The following is a 12,471-nucleotide window of genomic DNA, read 5'->3' on the forward strand; positions in this document are numbered from 1 at the left end:
TTTATAGCATAAAGATCAGATTTAATAAATATGTAATTTCTCAAGTCAAAAAATGTAACACTTTTTAAATGTTTTTTCGAGAAAAAATGTAATGGTAAGGAGGTTAATGGATAACTACTGCAGATTTGTTATTCTCTCTTCCACTGATTTGGAACACTGCGGCTTGACATGTCCTCTCACCACAACATAACCGAAGTACTTGGCTTCAGTCAACTCAAAATAGCATTTCTCAGGGTTGATCAGCAGATAATCCCAGGTGTTGGAACAGATGTTGACATCATCTAGGCAGCACTAAAGGCATTATGAAACCTAAGCAGTCTGTCCACTACATGCTGGAAGGTGGATGACGCCACATGCAGCCCAAAGGGTAAGATTCCATCAGGGGAATCTGCCAATAGCCCTTTGTCATGTCTGGGTACCTGGCACTCTAGGCAGTCATCCACCCTGGGCATGGGGTAGGCATCAAACTGGGAGAACTGGCTGAGCCAACAAAAGTTGTTGCAGAAGGGGCAATTCCATCAATTTTGGGGACCAAAATGATGGGACCACACCAAAGGCTATGGCTCTCTTCAATAACCCCCAGTTTCAGCATACGCTTGATCTCCAGTTCCACCTCAGCCTGCTTGGCGTCCAGTAGGCAGTGTGGTGGTTCTCTAATCATGACCCCCAGGTGGAGTAACAATGTCATGGTAGATTAATAATAATAATAATTCATTACATTTATATAGCGCTTTTCTCAGTACTCAAAGCGCTATCCACACAGGGAGGAACCGGGAAGCAAACCCACAGTCTTCCACAGAGATTAGTAAGATGTGGCCTGGGTTGACATTCACCACTCTGGTAATGGAGGCAATGGCACTACGCAGGTTGCACTACGCAACTTGCTTTTCCACAGAAGACTCAGGGTCTCCATGAAGTTAAGTTAACCGGCATCCATAAAGAGCACTACTCTGGAGCTCGGTTGGCTGCTAGAATCTTTCCACTCCCACCAGGGTTTAAAGAGGATGGCATAATACCTGCACTCTCACGGGCACTGATTTGGCTAGGATACTAGATTGTCCAATTCAAACAGAGATAAACCAGTAGAGGCCTGAGGGACCTCACAGAAGGCAGACAGGACAAGAGGAAGAAGTTGATACCAGTCTCACCCTTCTGCCCACGCCACCTTCCTCAACATCTGTTTGAGCATCTGATTAAAGCACTCCACCAGATTATCCATTTGAGGATGGTATATGGATGTTTTGAGGTGAGTGATGAAGAGCAACTTCCCTGAAGGTGGCAGACATTAAAGGAAATAACCCCTGGTCTGTAAATTCCATGGGGATTCCCACCCGCTGTCACGTTTCAGCCTGCATTTTTCCCCTGACTGGTGTTCAAAGATGTGTTATATGTTTGTATTGTTTAATTTTATATTATTTATTTGTATTAATATTTCTTTTTGTTTATAATGAATCTTTTGTGGGTGGCTCCCCAGGGAACAGTGCCACCTTCCAGTCTCCACTAGGAACAGCCTTCCACCCTATTTAAGGGAAAGCCTCTCATAGTTACTGGTGGTTCATTGGATGTACTAGGGAGTGGAGAGTATTTGTGAGTTTCAGTGATATTGCTAATGTTTTCTGGATTATCAGCCCTGTGCTTTTTGTTTCAGTTTTGTCTTTGGATTTCGTTTTGGGACTGTGATTATTTATTCTTTTAACCTTTGTTCTGTTTTTGGCCACGCTTCTGGATTCTGGATTGGGACTTTGCTTGCTGTGTATTACCTTTTCTGTTCTTTTCTGCTCCTTAGAGCTGATAAAATAAACCATTTATTTTTTATAAAGATTTGTCTCTGGCCTTTGGGCATCTAATCAGGGTATTTAATGGTGTTTTCCACCTCTAGTGGGCAACTTTGGATAGGGACTCTCCAGATCATGACACCCATACAATGACCCCCACAAGTTCCCATTCAATAATTTAGCAATAGCCACACAAATGAAGATGGCTCCAGGGTATGGGGTGGCATAATTGACTATAACTAAAATAACTAAACTATATAACTAAAATGTATTTATTGCCCCATGCCGAAGGGTTCAAGCCATCCAATGATGTCTATGCCTATCTGCTCAAAGTGAATATCAATCAGTGACAGTGGGAAAAGAGACGTGCAGTCTCACTGGGACATCTAGATAAGACTTGTAAAAGCAGCATACTTCTTCATGGAGTCCCAGCTCAGAAAAATGGGCCGAGATCATCTCCAATTTTTTTGTGCACTGAGTTGGACCCGCAAGAGATGCACATGCGCCAGTTTATAAATCTTGTGCCTGTAGGGCAGCAGGACTAGGAGTTGGCTTCACCTTACTTCTTGGTGTTTTATAAATTATTCACAAGCTTAAAATGTGGCCTGGGTGGCAAAGACTCGGTGGTTGTCCTTTTATAGAGGCTAGAGAATCTGGCATAGGCCCCATGGGCGGTCCGCTCATATCAGCAGTCCCGGCCCCCATCTGTAAGTCTGCCACATTCTTTGAGGCCATCCAGCAGAAGGCAGTGGGGTACTCCAGTGAAACATTGTGGATTTCAGGTAAGACCAGCCCTTTTTCCGTCATAGTGTTGTGGCCAGATGTATTGGTGAGCAATGATGGACACATCACTGACAGAATCATAGAGCATTTGCATTTATTATTCCGTAGTGCATTAAAGTAGCAAAAAGTGTTGTTTAAAAATAAAGAAATGTATTGCATTTGCTGGACAAAGCCTTGTATCTTCTCATTATTATAAAATGTACTTTTACTTTTGGTAGTTGAGTACTTTTGAAAGCTAATAGTTTTTTTTATTTTAACTCAAGTATTTTTTAACTGAAAAACTTCTTACTTTATATCTTTCTGAGTACTTTTCATTATTCTCTGCAGTCATACTGCAGTGCTGCTTTCCAACCACCAGAGGTCAGCCATGGTTGTGAGGCTACTGTCAAAAGCAGAAGTGGTGATGGGCATGGGCACACTACTGACAGCATCACTTGGGGGCTTCTTGCCTAAATGGTATCATTTGGAAATATTAGTAGAGAGGCTGCAGGAGTGAGGCAGGTTGGAGACCCTAAGAGCAGAGTGGAGCTGGAGTGCAGTGTTTTCGGAAACACACTGTCTGCACGCCAGCCAGTCTAGTGCGTGAGATACTCCCTGACCTGACAGCAGGCAACCTTGAGGAAAATTCACATCTCTGCTAAGTATGAGCTGCCTCCTTTTGCTAGACATAACAATTCAGGGATTTCTCTGCTTTGACCTCGAGAAGTTCGCCCACGGGAGTGCCTGGGTGGGTGTGAGCTTTCAAAGCTCTATGGTGACAGGTTTAAAGCAGCTTTAGGAGTCTTTTCAGAGGCCTTAACAGCAAAGTTCCTATTGGCCAGAAGAAAATCCCACACAAGTTATTTGCGGAGGACAGGCACTATAAATCAGGCATGATTACAAGTCCCATGCCTAACCCAACTCGCTGAACTGAGGTCCATATCAGCAAAGGTAAGCTACAGCTTCTTGTCTTGGAAAGCTCTTTAGGTAGGGGTAGCCAGTCCAAATGGGCCAGGGGTTTCTTTCATTTTATTTTTGCTTAATTAGTCAATTGCCATCTAATCGTGCTCACAGTGAACTGTTCTGTATAATATAAAGCTTGAGTAACTGGCCATTGGATGTGGCTCACCAGCAGAGTCAGAAGGCCGTTTTATCAAAATGTCACACGGCCCATCATATTTAAATGAATCTCTCTTATTCTGTGTAGTGTGAAGAGAGTAGAGATGTGTCCTGCACTGTTCCTCCTCATCCTGCTGTCCTGTACCACATGTCACTATGGTCACAGCTGCTCACTGGAAAACATCACAATAGCGCTGGATAAAGACAGCTGTGGAAACTGTTTGACTATTAATACCACAGCCTGTGCTGGGTTCTGCTTCACACAGGTGAGCTGGGGCACACCATGGCTACCTATCAAAAATGTTCAGCAGCATTTGTGTTCAGCAACCAATCCTTTTATTCTGTCCTCTGTAATCTCACGTTTGTCTTCTCTCTGCAGCTCGATTTCACTGCTCACTTCTACTCTTTGCTTGTAGAATGTTGGTTGGCATTTTCCAGCTCTTTTGAACCCCATGTTCAGCTCTCTGGTTGTTACTGCCCAAGTGTGTTCTTCAGCACTTTAATGATTCATTGATGTATGGCAGTGTCAGCATTTGACAGTTGTGTTCTTCATAAAATAACTTTTGAGTGATTGATAAATTGTCTGCTACATCTATTATCCAGTAGTTCAGTGCAGTTGCTCTGGCCTGTAGTGTTCTGAGCATTCCGATGCTGCTGGTAATAATCCTTTGTGTCTGTTCATTTCTGTTTACCAACATCCACAATTTTTTGCTTATAACCCACTTCTTAGCATTGTCTGTTCACTTTGAAAGATTCTATATGAACTAAAGACCTGCTGGGTGAATGTCCAGTGTGTTCACTAACTCTGTCATTTCTTTTAGTGTTGGACTTTGCCGCTTCTTCGTTTTCAAAGCCCGGAAGCTCATTCTGCTTTTGTCTATCATATTCCAGTTACCAGTGCAGAGGGTACTGGATGCCAGCTTCCATATCTTTTGGTCTGCCTCTTGCAAATTTCTGACATTCTGCATCTGGCAGGCTGACAATTACCCTTCTTCTTTTTCTCCAGGATCCAGTTTACAAGAGCTCACTGGCACCTTTCAGCCAACAAACTTGCACCATCAAAGAGGTGACCTATGAAACCATCCAGCTGCCTAACTGCACCGGGCATGGGGACACAGTGTATACCTTCCCAGTGGCGCTCAGCTGTGAATGTGGCCTGTGCCATACAGACAGCACGGACTGTGGATCTCCCACCTTTGGCTCGACTGATTGCCCAACCAAGTAGATTTACAGCCACTGGCTTACAATTACAGCTCTTCAACAGTGTGGGTCAAGGAAGCCCTCCTGGGGCCACTGAGACTGCCTGCCCCCACTAAATAGCCAAGACTGATGTCCTGTGAAAGGTACCACCCAGTTTTTCTGCCATGGCAAGAGCACAAACACATTCAGTCAGCTTTCACTCTGTACATTATCAGCACTTGCTGACAACAGAAAAACAAATGAAAGGTAGCAGGGGTGGGAGGAGGGTTTGTAGTGATCACACCTCGTGTGACTGCTTTCAAGTCTCCCAAGGAAGAAACAGTAACTCAATAAAGTCCGCTTTTTCTCTCAACCTACTTTATTTGTCTTGTGTCCTTGGCTGTTAATCAGTAATATCTTTTGTTGCCTCCTCTTGTTTAGCTTATTTCCTAAAGTTTATCAACTAAGGCTGCAGGTCGATAGACTGCATCAGCACCTAAATGGGCAAAGGGAGCACTGCAAATCATGTGGCACATTGAGGTCAGACCCACATTTGATGGTTTTGACAATGGTTATACAATCACAAAGATTCTTAGGACCTCATGCCCAGTGTTAACCATTTAGGCAAGTGACTTCAGTACCCAATTGATAGTAGTTGATCCAGGGCTGGTCATTTGCAGACATGCTGAAGTCAACAGCTTGCATGTAGCGACAGATCAGAGCTGATTGGCTCAAGAAATAATAAGGTCACCACTTCACATACCATAATGGTACAATATAAGCAATTCAGAGAGAGACACATAGGCCAGTCCTGTAGGCAATGTACAGTGATAGCCCATTGAAACCATCTACAAAACCTTGACTTGAGTACCAACATCTAAGCAAACTGACTAGTATTGATCATTTCTCTGGGAGAGGTCAGTGACACATATGTAGCAAGTCTACAGCACCAAACATTAACACAGAACATTAACCATTTAGAGTAACTGTCCAGTACTGATACAGACTTAGCTAGAGTTGGCCCTACATGTACAGGAATTATCCACTGATGGTCATTGAGTGACCCTGTGGTCATTTCCACATATTTGACCCCTCACAGAGATCCAGTGTTCAACCTTATACTATAGCGACTGAGAAGAGCTAGTCATTAACACACATAATGTGGACAGTCTCCATTGTATAGAGAATATCTGCTCCTTAATACAGTATAGTAATGAGCCAATGCTGCTCCTTCAAGTCACAGTCAACTCAGCAAGTCTATTGACTAACCAATATTGATCATTCAAGGAGATCATAATAATAAATATTAATAATTCTTTACATTTATATAGCGCTTCTCTCACTACTCAAAGTGCTTTAAATAGTGAGTAGAAAGCTACTTCAAGCACGGCCATTGTGTAGCATCCATCTGGATGATATGATGGCAGCAAATTTGCGGCAGTACGCTAACCACACATTAGCTGTTAGGTGGTGAAGTGGTGAGAGAGATAGCCAGTTAGAGACAGGGGATTATTAGAGGATCAGAATGACTAGACCAGGGTAGGTAATTAGCCAGGACATTGGAATAAACCTACTGTTTATGAAGCATGCCCAGGAATCTTTTATGACCACAAAGAGTCAAGACCTCGGTTTTTACATCTCATTCAAAAGACAGGGACGTTTTTATAGCAAGGTGTCCCTACCACTGCAATGAGGCATTGGGATCCACACTCAGACCACAGGGTAAGCGCCCCCTGCTAGCCTCACCAACACCACTTCCAGCAGCAACCCGATCTTTTTCTGGATGGCTTGGCTTGAACATGTTTAGCTTCAGGTGGATCACCTGTTGTGAAGTGCATGTCGCATCATTTGTATAGTGAAGTCTACTAAATCACAGAGATACTGAGGTCAAACCCTACATGTCTAGTGATTGGCCAATGGTCACCAGTGAGATAGATGATGTGGTCAGTACCACATGGTATGCAAAGTTACTGATCATTCAGAGGAATGTCGCAGTCATATCTTCATGTACAGTAACTGGTCATGGTCCATTTATGCAGGACATAAGATCAGCCCCACATTTATACTTGATGACAAGCAAGAGTCATTCAGAGAGATATTGAGGTCATTAGTGATTGTTCTCTACTGACTGATGCTGAGGTTAGTCATGCATGTATACTGACAGAGTCTGAGAGACAAAAGCATTCATCCACCTGTATAGAGATCGACCTGTCAGAGAGAACTCCATCCTTAATTTTCTAAACCTGTTTATCCAGAGCAGGGTCAATGCTGAGATGAATTCCACATTTGGACTGACTGACCAGTATTAGAAAGTCAATGGGATCTGACGTCATCACTATATGCATAGTGACTCATCAGTGCTGATACGTTAAAGAGAAATGCTGAATGTATATACAGTGACTGACCTCTGAAAAGAAATGTTGAACACAGCACAATGTACTGTTGTCGGTTGAGGGCAAGACAGGAGTCGAGATGAAATGCTGGGATGCCAACTGGACCAACCTATTTACTCAAAATAATATATTGACTCAAATGAACAAGTGGGTGATGGCACGGTAAATAAATAAAAGCAAAATGTAGCTGCAGGCTGTAGCTTAAAGGCTCTGGAGAGCAGTCAAGCTTTAGGGCTAGAGCTCCTTAGCTCAGGTGGATCACCACCTAAACGAGATACTTTCTTCTGGAAGTACAATAAAATACAGTTTATTTTTGTATAGCCCAAAATCACATAGGAAGTGCCACAATGGGCTTTAACAGGCCCTGCCTCTTGACAGCCCCCCTGCCTTGACTCTCTAAGAAGACAAGGAAAAACTCCCAAAAAAAACCTTGTAGGGAAAAATAGAAGAAACCTTGGTAAAGACAGTTCAAAGAGAGACCCCTTTCCAGGTAGGCTGGGCGTGCAGTGGGTGTTAAAAGAAAGGGGGTCAATACAATACACAAAACATAACAAATCCTCAATACAGTATAAAATAAAAAATTTTTTAGAAGTAAAAAAAAAATAATAAAAATTTTATAAGTACGGAGCAGAATTTAACAGTAGATGATATCACATAATATGATTTGGATATTTTTAGAGTCCTGGAGACCTCATCTATCAAGCTGCCTCCCCCATTTGGCCATTCCACAGCTGAAACAGTGTTGGGCCAGCCAATCCGTTGAAAGGACCCCGCTTTCCCACGATCCATGTGATCCTCCATCAGGGATGACTTTACCTTAGGCAGGCAAAACAACTTGGCAGGTGGGCCGTGACACCAAGTGCCACATTTGAGTACCGAGAAGAGAAACAGAATAGGTGAGGGTTAGTATCCAATTCTAACTATCATGTTACTTATGTTTTAGTGCTAATGACTAACAACAGAGATGCAGTATGTACAGTTAATCAGCAGCTCTAGTCAGGATATGCTAAACTGAAGTAGTGAGTCTTCAGCCGGGATTTAAAAGCTAAGACTGAAGGGGCATCCCTTATAGTAGCAGGCAGACCATATGGTATGCAAAGTGGAAGTGCAATGCGATTATAGCTCGTGGATAAGAAAGGGCAGGATCAGTTACCCCCTGGTGTCCTGGGTGGTAGTGCTTACCTCTCATGAGCCTTGAAGGTGACTTTCTGACGGGCATGTGTTGCAGTGTATAATGACTGACCATTCAAAATGATGCTGGGTTTAGCCACACAAGTATAGAGACAGAACAGTCAGAGAAATGTAAGCTCAGTACCACTTGTGTAATGATTGGCCAGTCCTGAGAGGTGCTGAGGTCAATCCAACATGTTTAGGTAGTAACCTACTGCAAACTATTAAGGAATAGCAGATGTCAGTGTCAAATATATAAAGCTTGACCAGCCAGAGAAATGCTGAGGTGAATTCTATAATTACACTGTCTGATCAGTGCAAAACAGGCAGAAGAATGCGGAGATCAGCATTGCATGCATGGCGACTGACCAGATCTAACTACTTAAAAGCATTGCCAGGTTCAGTACTCTATGTATAGTGACTGACCGTCGATGGGAAGTTTAAATAAATGGTGAGGTCAACACCCTATGTACAGTGACCGACCAGTGTTGACTACTTGCAAAAATGCTGACACCAGCACTCTGTATGGTGACTGGCCACTGCTTATCAGTTTGAGGCCAGCAGCTTCGACCGTATAAAGTGACTGTCCAGTTTGAATCACACAAAAGAAATGTTCAGGTCAGCAGCTTTGTGTATAGTGACTGACCAGTCAGAGCAAAGCTGAGGTTAACCACAGAAGTGAATTGACCGAGCAATTGTCCTCCTCTCTTGCTTGTTCATGAGATGCTGAGGTCAGTTCGACGTCCCACTCTTTGGCAGAGCAGGCTTTACATTTTGAGTAAATATCCATCTGCTTGTTGCCATTTGTTTTTCAGCATCGTTAACTTGTCTCTCAATCACTTGACAGGCTGAAATATGGCTGCTATTAGAGAAGCTGTCAACACAGGAAGAGAAGCACCAAGAGAATGAAGAGGAAAAATCTGAAAGAAGATTGAATACAAGATGATTCACCCACCACATTGTCAGATGTCAGGAAAGTAAGTCATGGTTGACTGGGGAGGCAGAGAGGCCTGGAGCACACCAAGCACATCTCTAGCCTGTCCTCAGACACACACACACAGCTCAAGTCACAGTCACAGCATAGGCCAAAAGACGCCATAATGTAGCATCAGGTTTGGCTCGCTTAATTTGTTTGAGCACCATTTAAAGTGCATGGGAAGATGTGTCCTACACGCACTGTGTTGTGTTGCATCCTGGGTACTTGATTAATCCAACTCAGGGTCACAGAGAGCAGCTACCAATCCCAACGGAGTCAGGTGTTGAGTAAATTATACAGTCCACACACACACACACACACACACACATGGCCTGTTTGGATCACCAGTTCACCAAACATCCATGCTTTTGTGAAGTAAAGTGAAAATGAATGAAGACAGTCATCAAACATGGGATTTAAACCTAGGGTTTTTAGCAATATGCCACCTTGTCATGCTGGTTAGCCAAAGGTAATAGTGTTCTATAGAGGTGGTAAAAAGAAGGAAATGTAGTCTGAAACACCGGAACATTTGTAAAAGAAAGACTATACTTTAAGGGATCATTTCTACAGTGTGTAAAAGAAAGTGAAAACAGAGCTGCATTGGTGTCATTTACTTGACTGCAGTGCATAAGATTGAGTTGAGGCCATTTAAAGTGGGATTGCCAGTGCATACAGAACATCCATGAAGAATTTCCAGAGATACAGGGGTATGCAAAGGTTTGGGCACCCTTGCTTAGGATGCCTGTACCGTGAATAGTAAAGTTAGCAGAAGATAACTGATCACCTAAAGGCATAAAGTTAAAGATGACACATTTTTTCAGCATTTTATATAAGTATATTGTTTTTGTTTTATACACTTGTACAGCGGGGACGGCACGGCTGCTGTCTCGCAGTAAGGAGACCTGGGTTCGCTTCCCGGGTCCTCCCTGCGTGGAGATTGCATGTTCTCCCTGTGTCTGCATGGGTTTCCTCCCACAGTCTAAAGACATGCAGGTTAGGTGCATTGGCGATCCTAAATTGTCCCTAGTGTGGGCTTGGTGTGTCGGTGTGTGCACCCTGAAGTGGGCTGGAACCCTGCCCAGGTTTTGTTCCTGCCTTGCACCCTGTGTTGGCTGGCATTGGCTCCAGCAGACCCCCATGACCCTGTAGTTAGGATATAGCGTGTTGGATAATGACTGACTGACATGTACAGCAAAAAAAGTAAAGGAGCACCCTGCAAATGTTTGGGCAACCCAAGATACCTGAAGTCTGTGATAATTTTTACCAAGGCCTCAGACCTGAATTAGCTTGTTAGGACTATGGCTTGTGCAGTCATCATTAGGAAACCCCAGGTGATGCAAAGGGCAAAGCCGTATAAATTCTCAGACTCCTCAAAGCTCGTCCCAACAATCAGCAGTCATTGGCTCTTCTAAGTAGCTGCCTAGCACACTCGGACAAATAAAATAACTGATGCTCCTAAAGTAGGAAGGTAGCAAAGTGTTTTCAGGTAGTTGTTTCCTCAGTTCCTAATGGTATTAAGAAATGGCAGTTAACAGGAACGGTGGAGGTCAAGAAGACCAGGAATACCTCAGTGGGCTTTAACAGGCCCTGTTTTTTGACAGCCCCCACCCCCCTTTTTTGACTCCTAAAGACAGCGTTTCTCAACCTTTAAGTATTTGCGACCCGAGTTTTCATAACAGTTTTAATCACACCCCCCAACGTTTTTTTGAAAGAAGCCCACTAATACCAATTTGTTCTTTTTAATTAATGATATAGATGCATATTTTATTATACCTACTAACTTTTATCGACATTTATCTAACTTTATATTTATTTTGCTAGTATCAGAATGTAGTTTAAGTTAATTAGTTTTGGTTTCAATAGAGGTGTTTTTCATATTTTCAATTCTTGTTTTCTTTTTTCCCACATCTTTGCGCCCCACAGATTGAGAACCACTGCCCTAAGAGGACAAGAAAAGAAAGAAAGAGAAAAAAAAACACCTTGTATGGAAGAAATCTTGGATTCCCTTCCAGGTAGGTTGGGCATGCAACGGGTATAAAAAAAAATGGGGTAAATACAATACACAAAACATTGCATAAGTAATCCTCTTCACAGAGCTAGATGACCAATCTATCATTGCCACCTCAGAAATAGAAAACGGTACAAACTGCCTTGTTCTTTGGGTCAACTCACTCACGGTTGTTTTCTGCACTGTGGCCAGTGTTGCCGGAGCGACTCGGGGGCGGGGGGGGGGGATGAATGGCGGTTTGTGTCCGTCTTGCTGCACGGTATTCACTCACTACGTTTAACTTTAAATGTTCACCCAGTGAACATGGCCAGTCAAATCGGGTAAAACATTTCTTTGACGCGCCCTAAATGATGCCCACTTGAAGAAGAAGAAAAAAAGATTTCACACAAGTCTCACCGCAAAAGCAATACAGGCCACCACCTTTACCTACGAGAACCACCTTTCTGCAATTGACAGCATCAGCAGATTGCGTGTTAACTGCGCAATTCTGTGTACTGAGCGGCTTCATTCTATCTTCCACCGCCCCATTTTGTTTGTTCTCACTTCTCAATCCGCGTGCTAAATGAAGCATAATTGATTAAACGAGCGTTAGTGCCAATTGCATGATTAACGAAGATGAATGACAGCTAAACGCGTAATTTGAGACCCGAGCTCCCTCGACTCTCCGGAGGTGGATGATTAAAACGCATGCAAGAGATCAACTGGAAGAAAGCAATATGACCGAATGCCACAGTTGCCATCTACTGGCTTTCAGTGGTACTTCAGCGGCATAAATCGGCCAAATCTGCGCGAACCCTGCTATTCAAGAGAGCAGTTTGTACGAGAGCTTGGCATCCATCCTTCAGTTCTGAAATTAAACACTAGGTGGAAAAGGCTTCTGAAAATACCGTGGCACAGTCTTTAGGTCTGATCATCAGATGTCGGTGCTGCGTCTTCCTGCGCAGGGATGCAAGACCATAAGGTGTGTGGGGGGTCTAAGGCTCCTTCAGCTGCTTGGCTACCTCAGCTTGAGCTGCTGGGTGACGACATTATGTCACCTGTCAGTGTCACTTTGAAGTGCTCTGCTTCTAAAATATCTTCAGCTCCAGG

General features: G+C 43.4%; 1 protein-coding gene across 1 annotated transcript; it reads left to right on the forward strand.

Moving 5' to 3' along the window:
• Window positions 1-3,711: 3,711 nt before the first annotated feature.
• Window positions 3,712-5,109, forward strand: fshb (follicle stimulating hormone subunit beta). The gene is made up of 2 exons (XM_028793185.2): window positions 3,712-3,922; window positions 4,663-5,109. Exons 1-2 carry the CDS (start codon window positions 3,761-3,763, stop codon window positions 4,879-4,881), a joined length of 381 nt encoding a protein of 126 aa, XP_028649018.2. The 5' UTR covers window positions 3,712-3,760; the 3' UTR covers window positions 4,882-5,109.
• Window positions 5,110-12,471: the final 7,362 nt, after the last annotated feature.

The sequence above is a fragment of the Erpetoichthys calabaricus genome, chromosome 2 (genome assembly GCF_900747795.2).
Source record: "Erpetoichthys calabaricus chromosome 2, fErpCal1.3, whole genome shotgun sequence".
NCBI classification, from domain to species: Eukaryota; Metazoa; Chordata; class Cladistia; order Polypteriformes; family Polypteridae; genus Erpetoichthys; species Erpetoichthys calabaricus.

What these genes read in the sequence shown, in the direction of transcription:
- fshb (XM_028793185.2), top strand. Translation starts at nt 3,761, where the DNA reads ATGTGTCCTGCACTGTTCCTCCTCATCCTGCTGTCCTGTACCACATGT. An exon ending in CTGGGTTCTGCTTCACACAG is followed by an intron (nt 3,923 to 4,662) that starts GTGAGCTGGGGC and finishes CTTTTTCTCCAG; the next exon opens with GATCCAGTTTACAAGAGCTC.